Source organism: Anas platyrhynchos, chromosome 2 (genome assembly GCF_047663525.1).
Source record: "Anas platyrhynchos isolate ZD024472 breed Pekin duck chromosome 2, IASCAAS_PekinDuck_T2T, whole genome shotgun sequence".
In the NCBI taxonomy this organism is placed as follows: domain Eukaryota; kingdom Metazoa; phylum Chordata; class Aves; order Anseriformes; family Anatidae; genus Anas; species Anas platyrhynchos.
Genome location: NC_092588.1, coordinates 129,410,439 through 129,433,210, shown reverse-complemented (window position 1 = coordinate 129,433,210; position 22,772 = coordinate 129,410,439). Strand labels below are relative to the sequence as shown.

Sequence of the window (22,772 nt, the reverse complement as noted above, 5' to 3'; positions counted from 1 at the left end):
AAAAATGGTGAGACTAAGAATTCAAATGATGTGACAACATAACCATATTTTAACAAGAAACAACACTGATATTACAAGAAACAACATTGTTATTGTCCCTTCGTGAAAACTCAACACTTGTTTCCCAGTTCAGCAAAACTCTTCAGTTCATACCATTGACTTTAATCACACTTAAAACTTTTAAACTTTAACATGCGTGTTAGCATTTGGACAAATAGCAGCATGAGGATTTATGTCTTTAACATATACATCTAAGTTATTTTGAAAAGCCTTTTTTTTTTTTTTCACTGAAGCAACAACAACAATACAGAACTAGTGGATTTTGCTGAGTTATAATGAATCCTTTCTAGTTTGAATAGCAATAAATTTTACAAACAGCATCTTGTACTTCAAGATTACAGGAATTGAAAAAATAAAAATCTGTGAATGTCTGCCTTAATTTCAATAAACTCCACTCTGTGACAAGCCCACTTTCCTTCAGTGGTGGCCCCTACCTCTAAAGTATCTAAAGTATCTGTGAGTGTGGGAGGCCACAGGAGAATAATCTCAAGTTTTACAGCTGTGTGAACTTACAGTGCCCATGTTTGCAAAAAACATCAAACCATGCACTCTAGCTGGGTAGGGTTCTGTTTAAAAGAAGAATCACAAGCACCTACTTGGATATCCTTAACAAATGGTAACTGAACAAAGAAAACGACATCCCAGTAACATGCACGCTAAACAGCAGTCTCAATAGTTTACAAGCCAGAACACACTTCTCACAAATGACACCTGTCAAGTCATTCTATTGCACAGATTTATACAAGGATAGATCAAATTACTGGATTGATCCACTGCAGTCCATTCCATCCTTCATTATGATAAACTTACAAAATCTCAAACTGATGTATTGTAGTCTACTTAGATGAAGACTTGGAGAAAGTCTTTTCTTACACTCTTACCCTGGGCATCTGCTATTGGTCACCACAGGAGACAAGATATTGAACTACATATTGAACCATGGGGAGACTCAATATATCACTTATGTTTTGAAATTCTTGCTTAAATCAAGAAAGCCAAAATGCTCTGATGGGTCTATACTTTTATCAACATTTTTATCGTTTGGAATACAATTTCAAATTCCCAATATAGGTTTTAAAATATTTCAGTAAAAAAATAAATTGAAGGTACTCTTTTTGAAAACTTCAGTTTCTAGAATCCAAAAATTCTACAACTCTCCTAAGGTTAAAAGACTTTCAGTTGTCAACATGAAGCAATTTGTGTTGAAATGACAAAACTTTTGGACAGTATTTTTTTTTATTTTTGTTATAAAATACAGCACAGACTCTATTTAAGTTTAATAAAAAGAGTAGTTCTTAAACTGATCATCTAGCCACAGTAAGTTCAACTCCCAATTCAGCTTCCTGTAAAAACCGGGTCATACAAAAATTCAAGAAGTAAAGCAAGCAAAGAAAAACATGATTTGGCACAGGCATAAGGGAACTCACCCATAAATTTCGTAGAAATGCTTTGTTATGTTTTTCAGTGATTGTTTCTTGTCAGATAAAAGAATTTGCCAGCCAACTGGGACTGGAATTCAAAATTTTTTCCTCTTTAGAGACTGTCCTCACTTTTCAGTTGTAGAATTGCACCTTTTTTAAAAACTAGTCCTGGCCAGCTGTGTCTTGCTTTGTGTTTCCAGTGCAATGCACTGGCTTATACAGACTGTCTTAAAAATGTCCCTAGACTGATAGAGCATTGTTCTGAGGAAAGGAACATAAAGCCTTAGGTAACAAGAAAACCGAATATCAAATACAAATTTTGAGGATGCCATGTAATTTTTGAAGAGTTGATGTAGTTGCTACTTTACAATATATGTTTAAAATCACACTTTGCAGAAAATGAATGATCTCTACAATGATTTTGAAAAAAAAAAAGTTAATGTTTGTTTTCGGGGAAGGACCCAACAGCAGCTGTTGTGAATGAATACGAGTGTCTCCAAGTTCCAGTTTTAAAAATTTGTATATTTTCACACTTTTCTGACCTTCCACTGTTTCTGAGTTGGCCAGCATTAGACAAACAGCTAAGTCCTAGGCATCTGAGTTTCCTTGTTATTCCAATTTCAGAAAACTGAGGAGCTGATTAAGTCTACCTTTCTTTATGTAACTGGAGTGCCTAAAACCATGTTATTAATTTAAGCTTCCTCTGTACTCAGTGGGAGAGTGCATTTACTGAATGATTGTTTCTTGCCATTAGCTAGAAATTAAGTATAGAGGTGAAAGTAGGTATAGCAGGCTAAACTCTCCTAGATTGAGTATTGCATTTGAGTGGGTGATAGAAACACTTCTCCAAAACAGACACATTGTGGGCATATTTTTATTGGTGTTTTCTCTCATAACTTTTTTTTTTTTCCCTAAAAGATATTTTAGTTTCCATTTCTAAAAAAGTAAGAAAACAAATAACAAAAACACAAAAGAGACTCTCAGAATTAACATCTTTTCATGAAACAATAAATATTTTTATTATTCATTTTTGATGGATTTGTATTCATTTTTGATGGATTTGTATTCATTTTTGATGGATCTTGATAAGCTTGATAACATTGACACTGTAATATAGTAATTCAGAGTGCAGCTTTCTCTCCACAATGAAATAAAGGAGCGAATTCAAGAATTTGGACCATGAACATGCAAACTTAATTTACTCTAACAGTCTCTCTAACACGTGAAAAACTACAGCTTGAAGTTATCATTTGACTCACCAAATCACAGAAGAAAAATATACACAGATTAAAAAATTGAGACAAAATGAAAAATTCAAAATTAAGTTTTAAACATGGATTAATTTCCATGATTAATTAATTTCTCAGTGTCTGGGGAAAAAAAAAAAAAAAAAAAAAGGAACAGAAATGCATTTTAATGTATTAGAAGCAGAATAGCAGAAGAAATTTAATGTAATAGAAGCAGAAAAAAACAACTGAAATAATCTTATGATTTAGGAAAATAAAATTCAAATATAAACAACCTTTTATCTTTTAGGTTAAAATGCTATGTGAGGTTCTTTGATTATTTTGAGCTACTAGAGCCAGGTACAATCACATTATATGGATTCTCTTTTTGAGGTCAATTTCTGTTTGTCTTCCTTTTCAGACACTCACTTCAGAACCACAAGATTTTGAAGGGTAGCCTTTTATAAATTTTCTTATGGGTCTATACCATCTGTGTCTCAGAATGTGAAAGACTGAAGGAATCTAAATTGCAACCTGCAGTTATTTGCAATCTCATCGAATTCACACAAATGCATAGCAATGTAAAATCTTAGTACTGTGATGCAGTCTTTGACTTCGTAAATCCTTTGCCTTCTGAAGCCTGGAGCCTTACTGGGAACTGTGAAGGTAGAAGGTGTAAGTTACTCTTCACTATAGATACATGTATCATATTCACATGCAAGAAAAAAAAAAAAAAAAAGAAGTGTGAAATGTTTGTTCATTTGTGTCCTAGTCAAGGACTACCAAAAAAATTGTGGTGAAATACACCACAATGCCATTTGGGAGTAGGAAGAGTAGGTAAATTGTGGCAAATACAGAAAAGCTATCTGGAAACAACTGCAGTTTTGTGAGTCGGGGTTGAGTTCAAAAATCTCCATGAATCTTCCAGAATATCACTATCCATCTTTTTTGGCTAATAGGCAACATTCTTAAACTATTAACAACTAACTCATGTTTAAAATAACAAAATAAAATAATATAGATAAGATGAGATGAGATGAGATGAGATGAGATGAGATGAGATGAGATGAGATGAGATGAGATGAGATGAGATGAGATGAGATAGTGTTATAATGACAATTAGTCATACTCAAGAGTTTTGGAGATGTATTTGAATTTTGTTCTTCAGTTGGCTCTAAGCCAATGATGACTCTGGAAAGCAGATCTGGCAGCATTTTCAGCAATAGATACCTTGCCATCTAGTCTGCAGATTTACCCGTTGGAGAAAGAGAACTGCCATCACCTGAAGGATTTTTTACCAAAACACAGACATTTTGTGCAAGTTTGCAAACAGCAAACCAATCATGTGGCATAAATATCTATTTATGTTTGCTTTCCTAACTTGCTCTTTACAGTTCCAGTGATATAGTTACATACTGTCTTGATTCTCATATTTATTTTCAAATTTGTATCACCCTATGAACTGGATGCTGGCAGCTGAGACATCCATTTTCTAGGCATCACTCTACCAAAATCAACATTAGTCAGTGGATTATATCACTAAACTAAACATCTTATAATAAATCTACACACTGCAAGTTGTACTGCGAAAAGAATGTGCTTTTTACACCTTTGTTAGTACTAGCATTTTCAACCCACTTAAACATTATTTGAATGGATATATACATAAAATAAATGAATATTTATATACTGGAGTATTTGCATAAACAGAGAAGCCTGTTGTACCACAGCAGGTTCCCCAGTTATGAGTCAGCCACAACTTTGTAATGTGGTTATTGGCTGTAATCAAACAGAAAAAAATATTTTTGTTGGATTTTTATTCCATTGAAAGCTCGAAAAAATATTTTGGAGCCTTAAAAAAGAAGGAGAGTTACAGAAGTTTGGGAAGAAGTTTACATTGCTTTAAACTGACAGATTATCACAGCATATATATAAATAGAGAGAGAGAAAAAAAATAAATCCGTTTAACCAAGGAAATATGCCAGTCCAAATGTGCATTTAGATGTAAATTGAAAGATTCCAAAATGACTTTTATATTTCAAAGGACTCAGATTGTTTTATTCCTACTGAAGAATAAATAACATGAATTTAATAAATTATTTAATTAATAACATTTATTAATAAATGTTATTAATGATGTCAATAATATTATTAATAGTTTTATTTATTAATTATTTAATGTATTATTATTGACTGTTAATAATAATAAATTAAATTATTTACTAAATAATTTTCTCATCCTGTTGTCTTCAGGGGTTCAACAGAAAAAGATGTCAGGACATTTCATAATTTAGCAGATGCCCTGCTGTCATATCACAGAATCACAGGATCATCTAGGTTGAAAGAGACCTCCAGGATCATCTAGTCCAACCTCTGACCTAACACTAACAACTCCTCCACTAATCAGATACTTTCAACATTGAAATGATGCGTGTTAATACAATGCTATGGAACTTGTGTTCTTAGGTGTCTTTGTATGCATTTTATTTTAACTGTGAATTCCTTAAAAAAAAATGAATTCTTAGCAATATTACTTACATGATGCTTGGTGATGTCCTATTGATTGGATATATTAATTTTGTTCTCAACTTTCAAGAGACCTATCTTATCACTTACTAGTTTTTATCTAATTGAAACTGCTCTCATATTCATAGCTTTATAATCACAGTAAATGTTATAGTATCTATCAACAATAAAAAAAGACACTGCAAAAAGTGTTTAAGGTATACTTCACTTTGATTTATGTGATACATACAGTCCTGGAGCTATGAGACTTTTGCTTTGAATGTACTGCAGTTTTACACTCCTAGCACTCTCTCTGGGACTGATCCAAATCCCATTATTTCAATGAGCTTTGGATCAGATCTAGATGTGCAGAACTCAGAAGTATTTTTTTATTCTCTGGATGTAGTACAGATTGCTATATAGAAAATAAACACTGTATATGTTCTGCTGTGGAAAATATATATTTGTTCTTTCTTGTTTTGCTCTTTTTCTGTTGAAAATGTAGGTCATTCAGACTAAAGGTATACAGTTGCTCTTTGCGTATAGAGAAACTTAACACTTCTACAGGGCGTGAGACCAAACACTGAGCAACTGTAATCACTTGAGAAATGTAATAGCTGTGTGCTGCATCTTATGGCTATTATGAAATGGAACTTATACCTAAAAATGAGGAAAACAGTTAGCTTTCTCCATTTATGGAGCTATGCCACAGTTATGACATAATTCATAGCCAGACAGAAAGTTCCAGTTGTATCCATAGACATTTCATAATTCAGTGTAGTGGAAAACTGATATTGAAGAATGATTTTTGCCAAGTAAAGTTATTCATACACAAGCTTCCTTCTCATGACAGCTTCCTCACTGTACTCTAGAGCAATGCTGGAACTCTGCCTTGGGACCAGCACTTTTCTACACCCACGCCAATGGTTTATGTCCTGAGATGAGGTGCTTCCAGTCCCCTGTGCTCTCCTTATCCTTACTGCCTTATTTCCCCACAGTTTTCTGCAGAGAATTTTCTCGTTGTTTTGCCACAATAAGTTTATACATGGTGGATGTATACTTTTCCTCTCTGTGATTGCAAGAATTTAATGATCAGCTGGGCTTCGCTGCATTTTTCAACTTCCCTTATTACTATTCTTAAACAGCTGCAGTTATCGGCAGAGAAAATAATTTGGACCATCCATTTTTCCTTCTCAGACCACAAAAAATACAAAAGGAGAAAAGAAAGATTATGAAAAAAATCGTGAACAGACTCCTTAGTTCTTGCCATTAAAAGCAGTTTCAACAAAGTAAAGAAAACAAACAAGCAAACAACAAAACGCTTGATTTGATCCCTAGAAAAACATGACCTGCTGCTCATATGCGGGACTCTAGAAGCATATCCTGAAAATCTTGCAAAGGCTTTTCTCGATTTATGAACAGTGGAATTAAGTGTATACCCTTTTTATTTGGGAGGTATTAATGCTCACCTTTGGTTAATTTCCTGTCTTCAGAAATTTCTCAGAATAGACTAAACTTCAGATGGTTTAGTAATCTTTAAATTCCTTGCAGTTGTGGTGTGACCTTTTATAGAGATGAACATGATGTGTAGACTATTTTAATGTTAATCAGAAGAGAGTTCCTGAGTTAGCTTTTGTATTTTGTTAGCTTTCAGAATGCTACATAAAATGCTTTTTAAACATTTCTCAAAACCAGTATTGTTCTACTGCTTTGATGTGCTACTCAGAACACATCTAATCTAAATAAATAAACAATTAAGCGAATAAATAAATAAATAAATAAATAAACAAATAAGTGGCCTGCTGCCATGTCTTCCATTATTGCACACAAAGACCCTTTTCACTGCCCTTCTTGCGATGGGATGTAAGCATTTCTGAGTCAGAAACTTCAATATTCAGACAAGACTTCTGAAAACTTCCCAATACTTTGGAATACTTTGAACATGTTTAGACATGCAAAATAGACTTATTTCCAGAAATCCATCACTTGGACAGATTCAGACATGTCATTCAAGGCATCAGGGCACAGCAAAAGGAGCTGCTCCCCACACAAGCGGCATAGTGGTCAGCAGCAGTCCAGTGGGCTGGGCTATGGAGCCAAGGAAAAAGTCACAATCCAGCAAGGTAGGTAGAGGACAGTAATTGCCATTGGCCAGGGGCCAGAGATTAGTGGGAAAGCATGCAGGGATGAGGCAGGTCCATGGTCTGGCAAAGGCTGACAACCTCAGGGGGCCCTCAATGCCTTGGCTGCAGGCCTGTGGCAATGTCTGTGACACAAATGACAAAAAGACCGCTACTTAACCAAGGAGGAATTGGAAAGAATATAAGAAGGGCAAACGACATTTTATTAAATGCTTGACTTTGTGGTGGTTTTGGTAGGCTTTTGACTGATTTCAGGGATACTAGGTTTATGCATTCAAATTATGCTAGTTAACTAAAAAAATTTCCCTTTACTAAAGTAGAAAGAGTTTTCAAGGAAGAAAGAATGAAAAGGTAGTTGGAAAGGTGTGTTAATATCTCACTTCTTGTAGGTGGAGAAGGCCTTCAGAGACCACACATAGGGTAACCGTGTTGTGTTACTAGAGAGATCCTGTCAGCCCAAACCCATGGTGGGAAATATCTCCCTCTCTCTGCACTTCTGTCAATGCTGTCAATTCATTCAATACTGGAAGAGCAATTTGCCCCAAGGCAGTGGTCCACTAACTCTGAACTCATGCTGAAGATTCCTACCTGCAAGCACCACAAGACCTTTACAATCCTCCTTCTAAAGCTTGGACAATATTGGAATCCATAAATTTGACCAACTTTGATATCTTAAGACCTATATAGCTTCAAGTTTGAGATTCATGTATGTTTTTCCTTGCATGAGGTCCTAAAACCTGAAGCAGAAACATACTTTTTCCACAGAACATTTATTATTTTTAATTGAATTGCTTAAGTACATGCATCTGTAAATGGTTAATAATGTTATTAAATATTTTAATTAACATGTTAATGCATATTATTATATATTTAGTAATTTTTATTGTACTTTTTACAGAATTTATGATTATAATAGTTAATATACATGTATGATACAGGCCTTAGAGTTTCTTTATTAGAGGACTTAGATTATGCTTTATTATTTAAATATGAGACATATGTCATGAGACATATTACTGTCAGCATGAGATGGTATTACTCAAAGATATGAATTACTTACAGATATGAATTACTTACAGTCACAGTAGCAAGGAGGTCAATATACAGCTCCATTATCACTGCAAAATGCACTACTGCATAGCAATTTAGGTAAGCTGGTACTCTTGGGTTGAATGGAACTTCTTTTCCAGTGACCTGTATGAAGCAAAGCAGATCATGATGAAGCAAAGCCTTCATAATTGACACAATCCAGTCTGATATTCTTTAGTATTCTTTATAATTACAAACACAAAAGGGTTAAGGGACATAGATAATTGCCCAGAGATAATCTACCTTCAAATTTATGTAATACCTAGCATGCAACAGTGTTTAAATATGTGTGCGTGTATGTTCACAGCTGAAAGAAAAAGATAAATTATCTTACTCCGTAGAACTATTTTGCAAATCTCTTTAGGAAATGAATAATGAAAAGATAAACGAGAAGATATGTTTTTTCCTTAAAATAAAATAATAGTAGTAGTAATAATAATAAAAAGTAAAACGTTAATTTCCTTCAGTTTCTTTTCCCATTTCATCTTCCCTTATGCCTTATCACTGATAATTTGCTAATTTAAAATAGCATGTGTAGAGTTTTTAACATTGATCCACTAGCATTAAGAGGTCCAAGTAAATTACACAAAACTGAAAGCCTCTGCATGTTATATTTACCACTGGGATTTCCTCAGGAAGGCCAAGTCTAGGTTTGCCTGGTCCCCAGCCTGGCCCTTTGAATAAGACAGAAAGCTTATTGCAAAATCCAGGTGTGGCCCAAAATGTGTTCCAAATATGAGCCAAGGGACGTAACTGAAAAAAAAGAGCAAGTGATTTTTCATTGTTAGTAAAATAAAATTTAGTAAAATGTTGTATTTTACTCATTCTTAGCTTTCAAATAAAAGGTTTTGAAAGTCTGTAAAGAGAATAAATTAAAAAAGAAAAGTTCAGAAAACCTGACTGAAATAGGCAGGAGCTGTATCAGGCCCTTGACTTCTGCTCAGAGGAAAATTTCACTTTCTTGTAAGCAATACATTGTATTTAATGGCATTTTTTATAGCTCTATTTATGGTGGTTTTAAAGTAGAATTTTGTTACTGGGACCTTGATATGATATACTCTTGATTCCTAAATTCCTTAGATTCTGTCTGGATCGTATATAATTGCACAGACTGTGGCCATCCTTCCAGCTTCCATCCCAGACACCACTTTGGGTAGAATCTCATTCATTGAGATACCTCATGGGGTATGAAAAGTCCCCATGAAGAAAATTGGGACTTATTTACTCCTCAGTCCCCGAGGTTTTTATGGAGAATTTTTACCCAGCTGAAGAGGAGCCTGGACCAAGAAATCCACCAAGAAACATCATACTAAGATTTTTTTTTCTTCATTTTTAAACTGCGTTCAAACTGTGTTACAGCTTTTGTTGAAACCATGATATATAATGCTGTCAACACAAATCAGTCTGTAGTATCTTGAAGAGGAAATATTCAATATAGATAAAAATAGATAGTAAAGATATCACACCATGGGATTATTTATGAAATAGTAGTATTTAGAGAAGACATAAACAACAGACTTTTTTTTTTTTTTCCATCTGTGCTTCTCTGCATATTGCTTTGTGCATGGCAAAATGGACATCATTCAGTGGGTAAATCACAGACCTGTTACATCTCCCTCATAATTAGTTAATAATTTTACAGTATTGTACTTCAATTATGGCTCTACATGATCTATATATGTTCAATGCAGCGAGTGGAAATACTTGTTTTTTGTAATGAAATAATTATGATTAATAAATGAAGATAGATTAACTGACTTGTGCAGCAATGCAGAGTTAACCTCAATTGTGCCTAAGAGAGGAGTTTTTTTGAACATCAGTGGCTGTTGAAAATACCAGTCAGTGATACAAAGTGATACAAACTGCACCTGGAGCAGAATGGGTTCAAATGAATTTACTGGATGTGTTAAGCCATATACAACTTTAGCATCTTCTGCTTCAAATGTTCCTGAAAAAAAAAAAAAAAAAAAGAAAAAAAAAAGAAAAAAAAAAGAGCAACAAACAATCAAATTAAAAGTATACTTATTTTTGTTTGACAAACTAACTAAAGATAAGGAAGAACATTTTTGTTTGTTTGTTTTACCTACCAAATATCCTGTCCCAGATAATGAGTGTGCCACCATAATTTTTGTCAATGCAGTAAGGATTTCTGCCTGTAATGAAAATCATTGGCAAGTCATTCCATATATAAGAATATGTGTGACTGAAATATGAATGGAAATCGTAGCATCGACTTCTAGTCTAGTTTTAAGTTGTAGTAGGTTAGCTACCTTTTATGTGTCTATAAAATGTCTTTTTTTCTTATTAGGCATGTAATCTCTTTCTACTCAGATTCAAATACACAGATCAAATGTGTCATATCCCAAATTTCTGTGAAATAAATAGATTTATTTGGAAAGTAAATTTAGCTAAAATATATATTTAGAAAAGGAAAATTGAAGAGCAAACAAAAAAATCACCTCATCAATTTATACCTAAGCATTTATACCTAAGCAAATATATACCAGATATATTTATGCACAATCATCTCATTAATGGCTTTCGTCTGTCCATGTTCTATGTCATGTGTCTGATCCTGTCTTTATTATTAAATTCAGGATGATCCCTTTTTGCTAGGGGATGCATCTGTATATGAGCCATCCTACCAAAAGAAAACCCTCACTGCTTACACTGCTTAAATACCCCCAACTTTGTGGAGTTTGTTTGGAACAACTGTACAACACTTGATCAGCTCTGGAGTGATTCTGCTCAACTCTGATCGGGATCAGGCTCAGAGGATTAGTCTGGATTTACAGCAGAGCAAACAAGAGCAGAGTGTCTCCCTCCAGGATTACCAGTACTTGTGCAAATTTTAAGGATTAGACACTTACAGCACCACAGTCTTTTTAAAAAGTCTACAGTGCCATAAACACTTTACATGGAGGATATAATAAATATTAATAACATCCTCTGTACATATGACTGCATTTGAGTCTGTTTCAAATTATTTTACTCTTCCATGCTACTATTACATTTCTCCTTGTTATCTATGCACACTGAATGAGCTAATGGCATCTATGAAACCCACTCTTATTCCACAGCTATGTTCATGGCATTTTTATGATGCATTGGAATTTTTAATCAAATTTAGATGTTTCGTACTGTCTTTAATGGTTCTGAATATTGATGGAAAGTCATATCAGCTGTCATGTACAAGTGTGAAGTGATATTTTTAAAAAATTCAGACAGTTGGAACTAAATTCCACTAAAACATTAAACAGCTCTACTTCAAAAAGAAAAACATATTTTTGCATATTTAGTGTTTGAATTTGAATGCAAGAGCATCTGTTATTGATCAACAAGATGATCATGTTTTAGCAGTCAGGGAAGTTGAGATATTTTTCTATCATTTCTCATATTTGCAAGTGTTTAACTACTTTGTTCAAAATCTTCGAATTATCTCATGTTACCTAGGTTTAATTTCTGCTTAGTAATTTATCTCAAATGTAAAAAACACGTACCATGATGAACTCTGTGATGACTGGGCGTGTTAAGAATCCACTCCAAAGGACCAATATTGGTGATAACCTGGAAAACAAGTAATGTTTATATAAGTTTGAAAATACTGTATAAAATCAATAGGAAAGAGGAAAAGAGGAGGATGAAAGGCGTATAGAAGATGTTTATCTTTGGGAGACTTGCCTCAGAAGGTGAGAATGCAAATTTTTTGCCTCAACCTTTTCACTGTGTGAGCTAGAAGAATTTTCAGCAACAAAAAAAAAAGTGAAATCTAGTTAAATAAAAGTTAAAATATATACATATTTTCTTGATCAAACATCATATTTTCTTTTTATATTTTATTATTAGTTCATGATTCTACACAAATCACTTCACTCACAATATTTATCTATATCCATTGGCACTGCTCAAGATCCAGTGTGACTGTTTAAGATGTGAACACTCTGCCTCACAAAATGGCTGGAACTGACCTAGAAACAACCACTTCTTCTTCCTTCAGTACCTTTGATTACTTGTCAGTAGCCTTCCTTTACTCAAGCAGAAGCAGCACAACAAACCTCACTAGGGAACTGATACATTTTTTTTTTTTTTAAATTGGTTTAACTGGATCAGTTCCTGAATCTGATCCAATATATGATCACAAATACTCACATGAGCTAGAGGCATAAGAAGCAGCGGCAACTGAGACCAGTATAAATTCATAGTGAACCTGCAAGCTAAGTCAATGATTCAACAGACAGAAATCCAGCCTTGATCCTTTTAGACCAGAAAACATCTATTGCCATAAACTCACTCCAATGATTCAAGCATTGTCATAAAATGCTGATGAGTTAAGTTTGTATGAGCAGGGTTTTGTGCTAAAAGGTATTCGCCTGTATTATGGAGCCAGAGGAAAGCTAGCATTAACTTCAAATCTTTTGCTTTGGTTAGCTCAATAGAAGTGTGTGGATACCCAGACGTAGCCACTATTCCTTAATCCAAAACACAGAACCATCAGTTAAAAATAGATGCAATCACTGGATGAGTAAAAAGTGTTTGTGGTCAGAATATATCACAAAATGGCATCTATTTGCCATGTCTGGTTATGACCATAATGTCTTACAGTTAAAAGAGAAATAAAATAAAATAAAATAAAATAAAATAAAATAAAATAAAATAAAATAAAATAAAATAAAATAAAATAAAATAAAATAAAATAAAATAATAAAATAAAATAAATAAAATAAAATAAAATAAAATAAAATAAAATAAAATAAAATAAAATAAAATAAAATAAAATAAAATAAAATAATAAAATACTTACACACTTATACCTTAGAAAGCAAAGCAGAACCTACCACTTAATAAATAATAATTATAATTTTAATACTCATTCTGTAGAAATGAATTATCTGTAATACATAAATAGAGATAATATTGGCAGGTAACACATTAAGTAGATAGGCAGCCACTCATTACTCATGAGAGTAGGCCTGTTCTTTTAAATAACTAAACATACAAAGATTTTATTCATATAAAATTTACTGATAAAAGTTCTAAAAGATACCAGTTCCATTTCTGTCTACTTTCAGTTCCACTTGTGCAAGTGAAAGTAGATCTGAACTCAAAAAGTAGACACAGGACATTTCATCACATGAATTTAAATCTTTGTGAATAAAGCAAATATAATAATTAAATTAATAAACAATTTTGTTTATATTTGTCTTTCATAACATAAAAGTAACTTCTAATTATCAGGTTAAGCAGAACATTTCTGTAAAGAAAGGAGTATAGAAATGAGAAGATTCTTCAGACAGAGAGAACTGTAACATCTGGAGCATCTGTCTCAAAATCCTGCACACATTGGCTGGAAAAGCAGAACACTGGGACAAGTTTGTTTTGTTTTGTTTTAATCAGAAGCCAAGGACAACATAAATAGGGCTGTTTTTATTTCTCAGTACTCCCTCAAAATAAGTTCAAGCTTTAAAAGACCACATAAAGGTGAGAAACAATTCATCATTCACGCTAGCTTAATTTCCCTCCTCTCTCAAGCAGAAAATCCCACTGTTTTGTATGTGAGATGTAACCACTAAATTAATTTAATGAGATTAATGTCTTAGAATTAACTACAGTCCAACACCTAAGAGAATGAGGATTTATCTCTGACTACACCTAACTTTGACCTATTTGGTTTCAGTATATTTTTAGCTAAATATTTAAACAACGTTTGCTTGGTAAAAATAAACTAAATCTGTGCCAGGAGTGCAGAGAATCACTAAGAGACAGCAGTCTTCACTTTTAGCCTACCAGTAAATTATAATAAAATTTCCTCAGAATGAATGCCTTGAAGTATTCAATATCCACCTGATTAATTTCGTATTTTAAAATTAAAAGTCATTCTTTTGAAAATCCATATAATACTTAGGTATGATAAAGTTAAACTTTACATTTTGAGCTTCCCTGAAGATCTCTGGAGTTTTAGTACAATTTTAAATGAATACTTCTGGCTAATCCTAGAGAAAGCATTTTCTTTGGAAAATGCAATGTATCTCATCCACTTAAAAGTGAAGAGCCCACCATACAGTCTTTTCTGGGGGTGGTGACAATTTTAAGTCTCCTGAAACATCTTCCCTTCAGCATCATGAGTGATTGATGCCTGGGCCCACTTTGGTTCAGCAAGGTTACCTCCATTAAGCGACATATTAGCCACATAGTGATAGAAATATTGCCTGAGATAACAGTGATGACCACAGGACTTTTAAGATCAGAGGTGGCACAGTACTCTGTACCTGACAAAAAAAAAGATCCAGCATGTTGAAATTAGCAATACAGAAATCAATACTTTGGCTAAAACACATCAAAAATACATTTCCACCAGGTATTTAAAACGGTACGGGATGCTATTTCTAGAAATTTTCTTTGCTATCAGTAAGTTTACTCCTATATACTTTGAAAATTTCTAAAATAGAAGAAAAAAGCTGTTATAACTGAAAAACTTCTGGTTCCAAAGGGCCGTAATTCATTCCAACAAGGAGAAATATATCACCTCTGTGAAGGTGGATTTTGAAGCCTCCTACAGCACCACAATGTGAAGATCATTTTTGTTGATTTTCGTTGAATTTTTCCATCTTCTACCATCTTACCCCAGGTAGAACTCCTAGAGCAGATCCTTCATCAGAGTAAATTGTGAAGGGTAGGATAATAAGACAATTTTTGCCAGGGAAGATTCTGTGCTCTATGACCCTGTTATGTGAGGCTAAAAGGACTGAAATCACAGTGAAAGGACTGGACTTTGTAGGGATTCACTCAAAACAGGATTTAATGTGGTGTAACAACAATCCACGTAAAAGCTTTGTTTCAGATCATTTTACCGGAAACTAGTTTCAAAATTAAAAAAAAAGTATATTGGAAATGTCATCGCCCCATATCCCTATTGACTTTACTGCAAATCCTATTCATACTATTGAAAGAAAAAGGAGTCTACTTGTGAGTATAAAATACTCTTGTCTATATCAACATCTTGCAGTTATCTTAGGAAGACAGAAAAACAACTATCAATAGCCCTAGAAATTGAAGTACCTCAACTGTTGTCCAAGTATGATTTTATCAGTATTTTGACTAATATGGCTGGGGGAGGTGGAGAGAGGGGCTATGCTTGTGTTTGTCTCCTAGATACAGACACCTAGTGTTCTAAATCAAGCCCTGCCTCCAATTTTTCCTCTCAGTTAACACATCATGTGCACCTCAGCTAGTATGCCAGTGACCCACAGATGAACTGCAGCATTCCTGCAAAACTCTTTGCCCATTTGCTTTGTTTATGTTTTAACATCCCATAGCCACTAAATAAATAAATAGAAAATAAAAAATGACAAAACCTTACAAATAGATTTGATAAAATACCTGTGAATCTGATAGGTGTCTTATGTAAATCACTCATAAAAGCCCTATAAGATCTCTCCTGAAAACATATTCCTCCTTTTTCTTGAAAAATATTCCTCCTTTTTCTTGGAAAAACAAACAAACAAACAAACAAAAAAACCAGGCAACATATTCCTACATTATTACACTGAGGTATTTCTAAACAATAAAGCAGAATTATTATGAGAACACTTGTAGTGATTCCAAGAGCAGTTTGAAAAACAAGACAGGATAAAATCTGCAGCCTTAGAAATTTTTCCACACATTACTGCATAAAAAATGTCGGAAGTCAAATCTTCATATATAATGAGATCTTCATATATAATGAGAAATATTTCTTTCTATAGTAGTGTTTCTTGTATAAAGATGTTTCCTTTGTGACAGCAATCCCTAACATAAAGGAAAAGAACATTATGCGATATCTCTTGCAGCATGTAAGCGCCTCCATTTGCGGTCTCAGAGTTTGTCAGCACCAAGGGAAATCTATATTGCCTGGTACCTGCACCACTTCAATGTAGTTCTTGTTTAAATAATGAGAAAAAATCATGACATGAAATCCAAGGGAAACTTTACATCTTGTGTAACAACTCCTCCTGTCACCACTGCAACATGAATCTTTGCTTAACTCTCTTTCAACATGAACGTTAGGAAGGAATGTCGTCTGAGTAGAGCAGGCAATGTTACAGTAAAACCACTGCTAAATAAAAACTTTTTTTTTTTTTTTAAGTATATGAAAAGCCATTTGTAGCAGAGCATGACTTTCAATATTGTAGTGTAACTGATCTCTAGGACAGGAGAAGACAAATTCATCACTTGAGCATCACTAAGGAGCACTCTGAACTTAACTTTGGGGTTTTTGCTAGACTAGTTGGTAGTAAAACAGGTATTAGAATTATTTCCTCATCAAAATCCAGATAAGATTTTTATTCTCAGTACATAAATCTGTATTTCAGACAGTCTGGTGGGGAAATTTAAAAATAAGACCCTAATAACATTCCTCAATAGAGCTGCTGTGTTAATTCAGGACAACACACATATTTATACAGATGGCCCTCGTGATCATATTTGCCATGTGAAATCTCTACAGGGAAGCTAGGGAAAGGCAGAACTCCTAGGATATGTGCTCATCTGCCCAGTTTCACACTTTGAAATCTTCGGCAAACCCTGATTTATACACTGCCAAATGTTTTCCTATCTGATTAGGCAGTTTTCTACTCCAGTAAGCATGTAAAATGGATGTGTCCAAATTTCCACACTGAGGAGCGAAAAAACAATATTTAGAGTTTGGAAATAAAACAAGGTAAAGGAATCAGGCCTGTTGGGATCATAAAGAGTTTCATAGGGGGATGATTTTCTGATAAATTTGTATTTTAGGAATGGGAGGTAAAAGCCTAGTTTTAATGTATAGTCAAGTTTAGCGTATGTTTATATAATAAACACATCAACTTTAGAAATGTATTTATAATAAATTATCTTGAAGTCAGTGACCGTTGTCACTTTTCATTGGTTTATGCCTCAAACAGGTTAAGGTTTGAATCAAATTGACATCTGAGATGAGTATTTCAGCTAACACTTTCAATTGCTGGATGCAACTTTTTTGTTTGTTTGTTTTTAAATGTCTAATGAAGTGCTCTTGTAGGAAAGATGAGGATATATAAGATGCTTCAATCAGGTTGTCCACTAAAATGAAAGAAAACCATCACTAATGGGTTGTTTTAATTGCAGCATTACAAATAGCAGAGCAGAGAGAAAGCCACTCTTTCAGTCATATATCAAGTTAAGGATTTCAAACAAAATCCAAGAGAAGAATTGCTATACAATTTCAGTATTTTTCATCAGCTTGACAAATACATGCTGGAAATTTGGGGGTGGGGCAGAAAGCAATAAATCATATGGCAGCCCTGAAACAAACCAAAATATATTCAAGTGCTGTTTTCACCCTTCTCTTTAAAAAGACAAAAGTATAGTCAGCATCCTACACCTTATGTTTTTAATAAATAAATGTCTTTCATATTTTCTTTTACTTTTGAAGCCATAACTGATTAAAATAGATTCTCAATAAGGACAAGCTATGAGCAAAACCCAAGGTTAATATGTGCAAACAATGCTAAAGAGATGGAAAATTTAATATCTTTTGTTTGTTTGTACAAGACTTGATCTCTCTAACGTATGTCCATGTTATTGTGGTATTCTTTCATTATTTTATTAACTTTACTTGGTAAGTAGGTTGTTTAATTTTTTCTGCAGTATTCAAAAAGTACTGAAATAAGCTGCATCTCTAAGTAGCTCATTTTACTTTCATCTTCATAATTCTCCACAGACACAACTGACATGAGTCATCTAAATAAAATTATTGAATATGATTTTTGGTTTTAGGATTTCTGCAGGGACATTAATAATAATCAAACCCACTACTGTGATCCATAATCTGTCTGTTGCAAGAAGAATCTTTGGTGCTAGGACCAGAAGCCAGCACTCAAACTCAAGGACTTAATAAATAGGATGACAAGTCAAGTTCCTGTTTATATTCTTGTCCCATAAACTTTTAATTTCTTGCCTCACAAGTGACCCTTCTCCAGCAATGGAAAGGAATAGTTCCCCTGCACAGATAGCTCTTGAATGAAAATGATCACGGAATGGTGAACTGCTGAATGTACTAAGCAAGCTCATTTAAATGACTTTGATATTTTTGAGTCTCTCTTTATTCTGCAGTTTAGTTAAAAGAGAAGCTAGATAAGAATTAAAAACTTATGTCAGGGCACTGCTAGATAGGCTCAGATAAAAAAAATGTCTAAGGAGTACTTTTAAAATTTAGTTTAAATTGGGAGGTTCACCCTGGTGCTACTAAGTTGTAAAGTTGGCATTTATCACCATTAAGGTCACAGGTGCTAAGGAAAGAACTCCAAGCCTCATGACTCTATATTTTTTATATAAACAGTGATTAAATAGTGTTCAAGTGCAGGCAACACTTGACAGGACAGGAGCACTGTGGTCTCTTGTGAATGTTTTATTTTCTCTCTCTTTTGTTATTCTTTTTTATTTAAAACAAAAAGAAGATACTCTACATGTCTAGAAAGATTTTTTTCCCTCTTAATGGGGGTGTGAAGCAGGGAAAAGTGGAATACATTTTGCACTTATTATTGGTATTTTCACTTAGTGATGTTAGCTTTGTACTTTTCTCTGGAAAGTGCAATGATGACAAGGCTTTCATCCTCTAGATTGGTAAGAAAATCTACTAAGTTATTTTGGCACACAGTCTGGACTGAAGTTGTAAGATCTGCTTCTTAGAATCATGGTTGAGTTTTATTGTCTGTATCATGTACTACCAAGGCCCTGTCTTCCTTAAAGTATTTTTATCTCCCTAGATAAATTATTTGCTTTCCTTCTTCCCACAGTAAATGCTTGACTTTCAGTTTGTGGCAGATGAACAATGATTTTCTTTACAAAAGAAAACAAATAAATATAAAAGCAAACAAATAAATAAATAAAACAACTGTCATCTATCAGGAAAGAGACTACAACTTTCTTTTGCAAAACATTTTTTTTCTTTATGCAACTCAGTGATTGGCTCATTTCCTGTTCATTTGAGAATAATTTAATGTATCTTCATAACAGTGAGAAAATCCAGCTCTTACAAGCCAATAGATGATGTGATCTGTTTCTAGCAATCCCATATTAATCATCTGGGTCACTCTGTTATCAGATATAATCTTAAATATCACACTAGGAGAGTGGCTGCCTATCTCACCCCTGATCAATCTCACCCCTGTGGCTGCCTATCTCACCCCTGATCAATCTTTTTATGATTTTTTTTAAGATTTTTTGCAAAAGTCTTATGAATGGCTTGTGAATTTATATTAATCCTTTGTAACCTGAATAGGACAGAGGTGTGTGTTTATGATTTGAAGGGCACATCAAAGTGCAATTAGTGCACTGAATTAAGTGACTGAATTAAAGAAAATAAGATTGTTCTTTCACTAAATGAGCCCACATATTAGCATACAGAAAATGAAAGATTTGGTTGACATGTGCTATTTGAATTAAAAATGAATTTCTAGTGAAAAATTCAAGAGACTACAATTTCACAACTATACTCAATGCATTAGATTACTGATTTTACCTTTTACTATTTAAGAACAAAGCAACATCAACAAAAACAAACAAACAAAACAACAACAAAAATCAATCAAACAAACAAAATAACCAAATATGTTTATCTTGTCCAGTAATCACATTTGGTTTCCATTGTGATCCATTCGATAGCACTTCTATACTATTATTTTTTCAGAAAAGTTCTACACATTAAGTTGAACTCATTACTCATGGACCTTATAGGAACTATTCACCGTACACTAAATTAGGGACAAATATACACCTTAGCAAACTTATGGCCTTGGGAATTTTTTTTATTTTTTTATTTTATTTTTTTACTTGCCAGGAGTAATCTTCCTCCTACTCCACAAAATAGCCACAAAAACAAAATCATTTTCCCATTGCAAAGACTTGTACACATTACAGTCAACTAAATTTTGTTAAAACACTTTTTAAAATCAAAATCTTATTTTTTGGTCAAGAAAATACCTTTTAGTTTTAAGGATCAGATTTCTAAATTCACTTTAAACTGCTAAGCTATTGAAAACATTTTAAATAAACCTTTTTTATATGTTTTCTTCTGCATTCCTTTCTTGTTTATTTCAATGACACCAAAGCACAAAATGTGGAAAAGGCTGGCATAAGTAAATGGAATAATGAAATATGGAAAAAATAAAGGATCAATCTAATTTGTCCTGGGAATTAATAACGGAATCTAGAATCATAGAATAGTTTGGAAGGACCTTAAAGATCATCTAGTTCCAACCAGGGCTGGAACTAGACCAAGGTTCCAAACCTTGGATTAGGTTGCCCAAAGTCCCATCCAGCCTGGTGTTGGACACTTCCAAGTATGGGGCATCCACAGCTTCTCTGGGTAACATGTTGAAGTGCATCACCACTCTCATAGTAAAGCTTGTTTTCCTCATATGGAATGTAAACTCTATTTAAAACTGTTACTTTTTGTCCACTTGAATATCTTATCTATTGTCTAATGCTGTCACTTATTTATCACATTGTCCAAAAGATATTAGATACTTTCAACTGCCACCCATTGGACTTTTGTCTTAAATAGTTTTTGCTTTAAGAGACATATATGTCCTCTAGATTTTCAAGATATGTTTTTTCAAGATAAGCTTTTGATATTGATATAGTAATCACAGGTGTACTGCTTCTTAAAATAAGTACAGAAACTTGTATGTATTTTTATTAATGTTACTTGCCTTTTTAATCATCTTGTTTAATTTCCTTATCGACTACTTACGTTTCAAAAAGCATAGATGTTTCTGAATCTGGCTGTCTTCCTAGGTAAGAGTTGATGGAGGTAGGGACTTCAGGACTGAGCCACAATATCTCACCTGGTACTGACATCTGGGCTGACAATGGGCTGTGGATGGCTTCGTGCCAGAAACGGGATTCCTTTTCATGAAAGAGTGAAGCCTCCACAATGTCACTTTTTTTTTTTTTTTTTTTTTTTTAAAGAAAATAGAGCAGAAGTCAAAGCTAAAGAAGCTAACCTGCATGCAGCACAGGAGTGTCCTACTAAAATCATGCTTTCTTTGTGCCTCTTGTGATTTGGAAATAGGTCCCATGGTTTTGAATGGGAGGGAGATGCCAAATACTATATACTTCCACAGCAAGCATCAGCTTTACTGAATTAATCTTCTGATTAAAATAAAATAAAATAAATAAAATAAAATAATAATAATAAAAAAAAATAAAATAAAATAAAATATTGGCCTCTGTAGTGATTTCAATTCTCTTTTGCCAGCCTCCATAAGGTGTCAAAATGTTTCCTACTCCTTTCTTGTCTGTTTTCACCCATGTTACTCCTGGTTTATAGTAGCACTTTTTATGCTTTGGTAAGGAAGGAAGACAAACATGGGAAAAGAGATGCCTTAAGAAACCTGAATTCTGTGAGTATGATAAAGGGCATAGATTTCAGTCTTTTCCTAAATGAGAAAATTAAACAGAAACTAATGCGTGTCAAAGATCACACAGACAAGGAATAATCTACTGCCACAATTAATATGAACAGGGATTGATTCAGTTGATATTTTCCAAATACAATTTGACATCTCATAAAAATTACAGCTAAACCAACAGAAACTAATTTCTGTTTTTCACAGGTGTCTATCAGGTTATAAACGCACCTAACTTATTGGTTGTAATAAATGCATAACGGAAGGATATAGTTTAATATGAGCCACAGACCTGAATCACCTGTGAAAATAAACTGAAATAGGGTATTTCTGTCTGTCATTAAAAGTCCTGAAACATTTTGTGGCTTTTGAAAAATTAGATTTTTAGTGTTTTTTGACCAAAGGCCTTTTTATTTTTTATTTTTTTATTTTTTAACTTCTCTCATGATGATGTCTAGATGAGCATGGCCTAGTCATAGAAAAATTTCTCCCGGTCCATTTAAGGCAACATCTGACTCATTCCATTGACATGATAGGATTGGATTGAACCAAAAATCCAAAAATTGTTTTCTCTTGATTTATTGGGATCCTATCTTTATCCACAATTAAAAAAAAAAAACTTTTCTTTTTTTTTTTTTTTAATTTATTTTCTCCTTTCTCATTTAAATTAGATATTATTATATTTATTTCAGTACCTGAGTGTTATTCAGAGATTTAAAAAAAAGTCTTTGGACAATTTGTGATATTATTTCAGATTGCCTTATATACAGTGTGATAATGCAGAGAAGCAATGAAGAAACAAATACAAAAGAGATGGACATCAGATAGCAGAAATTCTATCTATTGAATTCTATTCAATCAGATAGAAAAAATACAGTTAAATGAAAGTACATAGTTATTTAAGTCACACAGCTGTTTTCAGAC

The 22,772-nt window shown here is 33.4% G+C and overlaps 1 protein-coding gene across 5 annotated transcripts in view; it reads right to left on the bottom strand.

Annotated features, from left to right (window-relative positions):
- Positions 1–22,772, bottom strand: part of AGMO (alkylglycerol monooxygenase) — a 197,669-nt gene that overhangs the window by 86,934 nt on the left and 87,963 nt on the right. For all 5 annotated transcript variants that reach the window (XM_038173734.2, XM_027450884.3, XM_027450882.3 and 2 more), the window contains exons 6-10: positions 11,943–12,009; positions 10,530–10,595; positions 10,311–10,390; positions 9,061–9,195; positions 8,431–8,547 (exon numbers count right to left, since the gene is read on the bottom strand). In XM_038173734.2, coding sequence (XP_038029662.2) covers positions 8,431–8,547; positions 9,061–9,195; positions 10,311–10,390; positions 10,530–10,595; positions 11,943–12,009 — 465 coding nt within the window. The remainder of the gene's footprint in view (positions 1–8,430; positions 8,548–9,060; positions 9,196–10,310; positions 10,391–10,529; positions 10,596–11,942; positions 12,010–22,772) is intronic.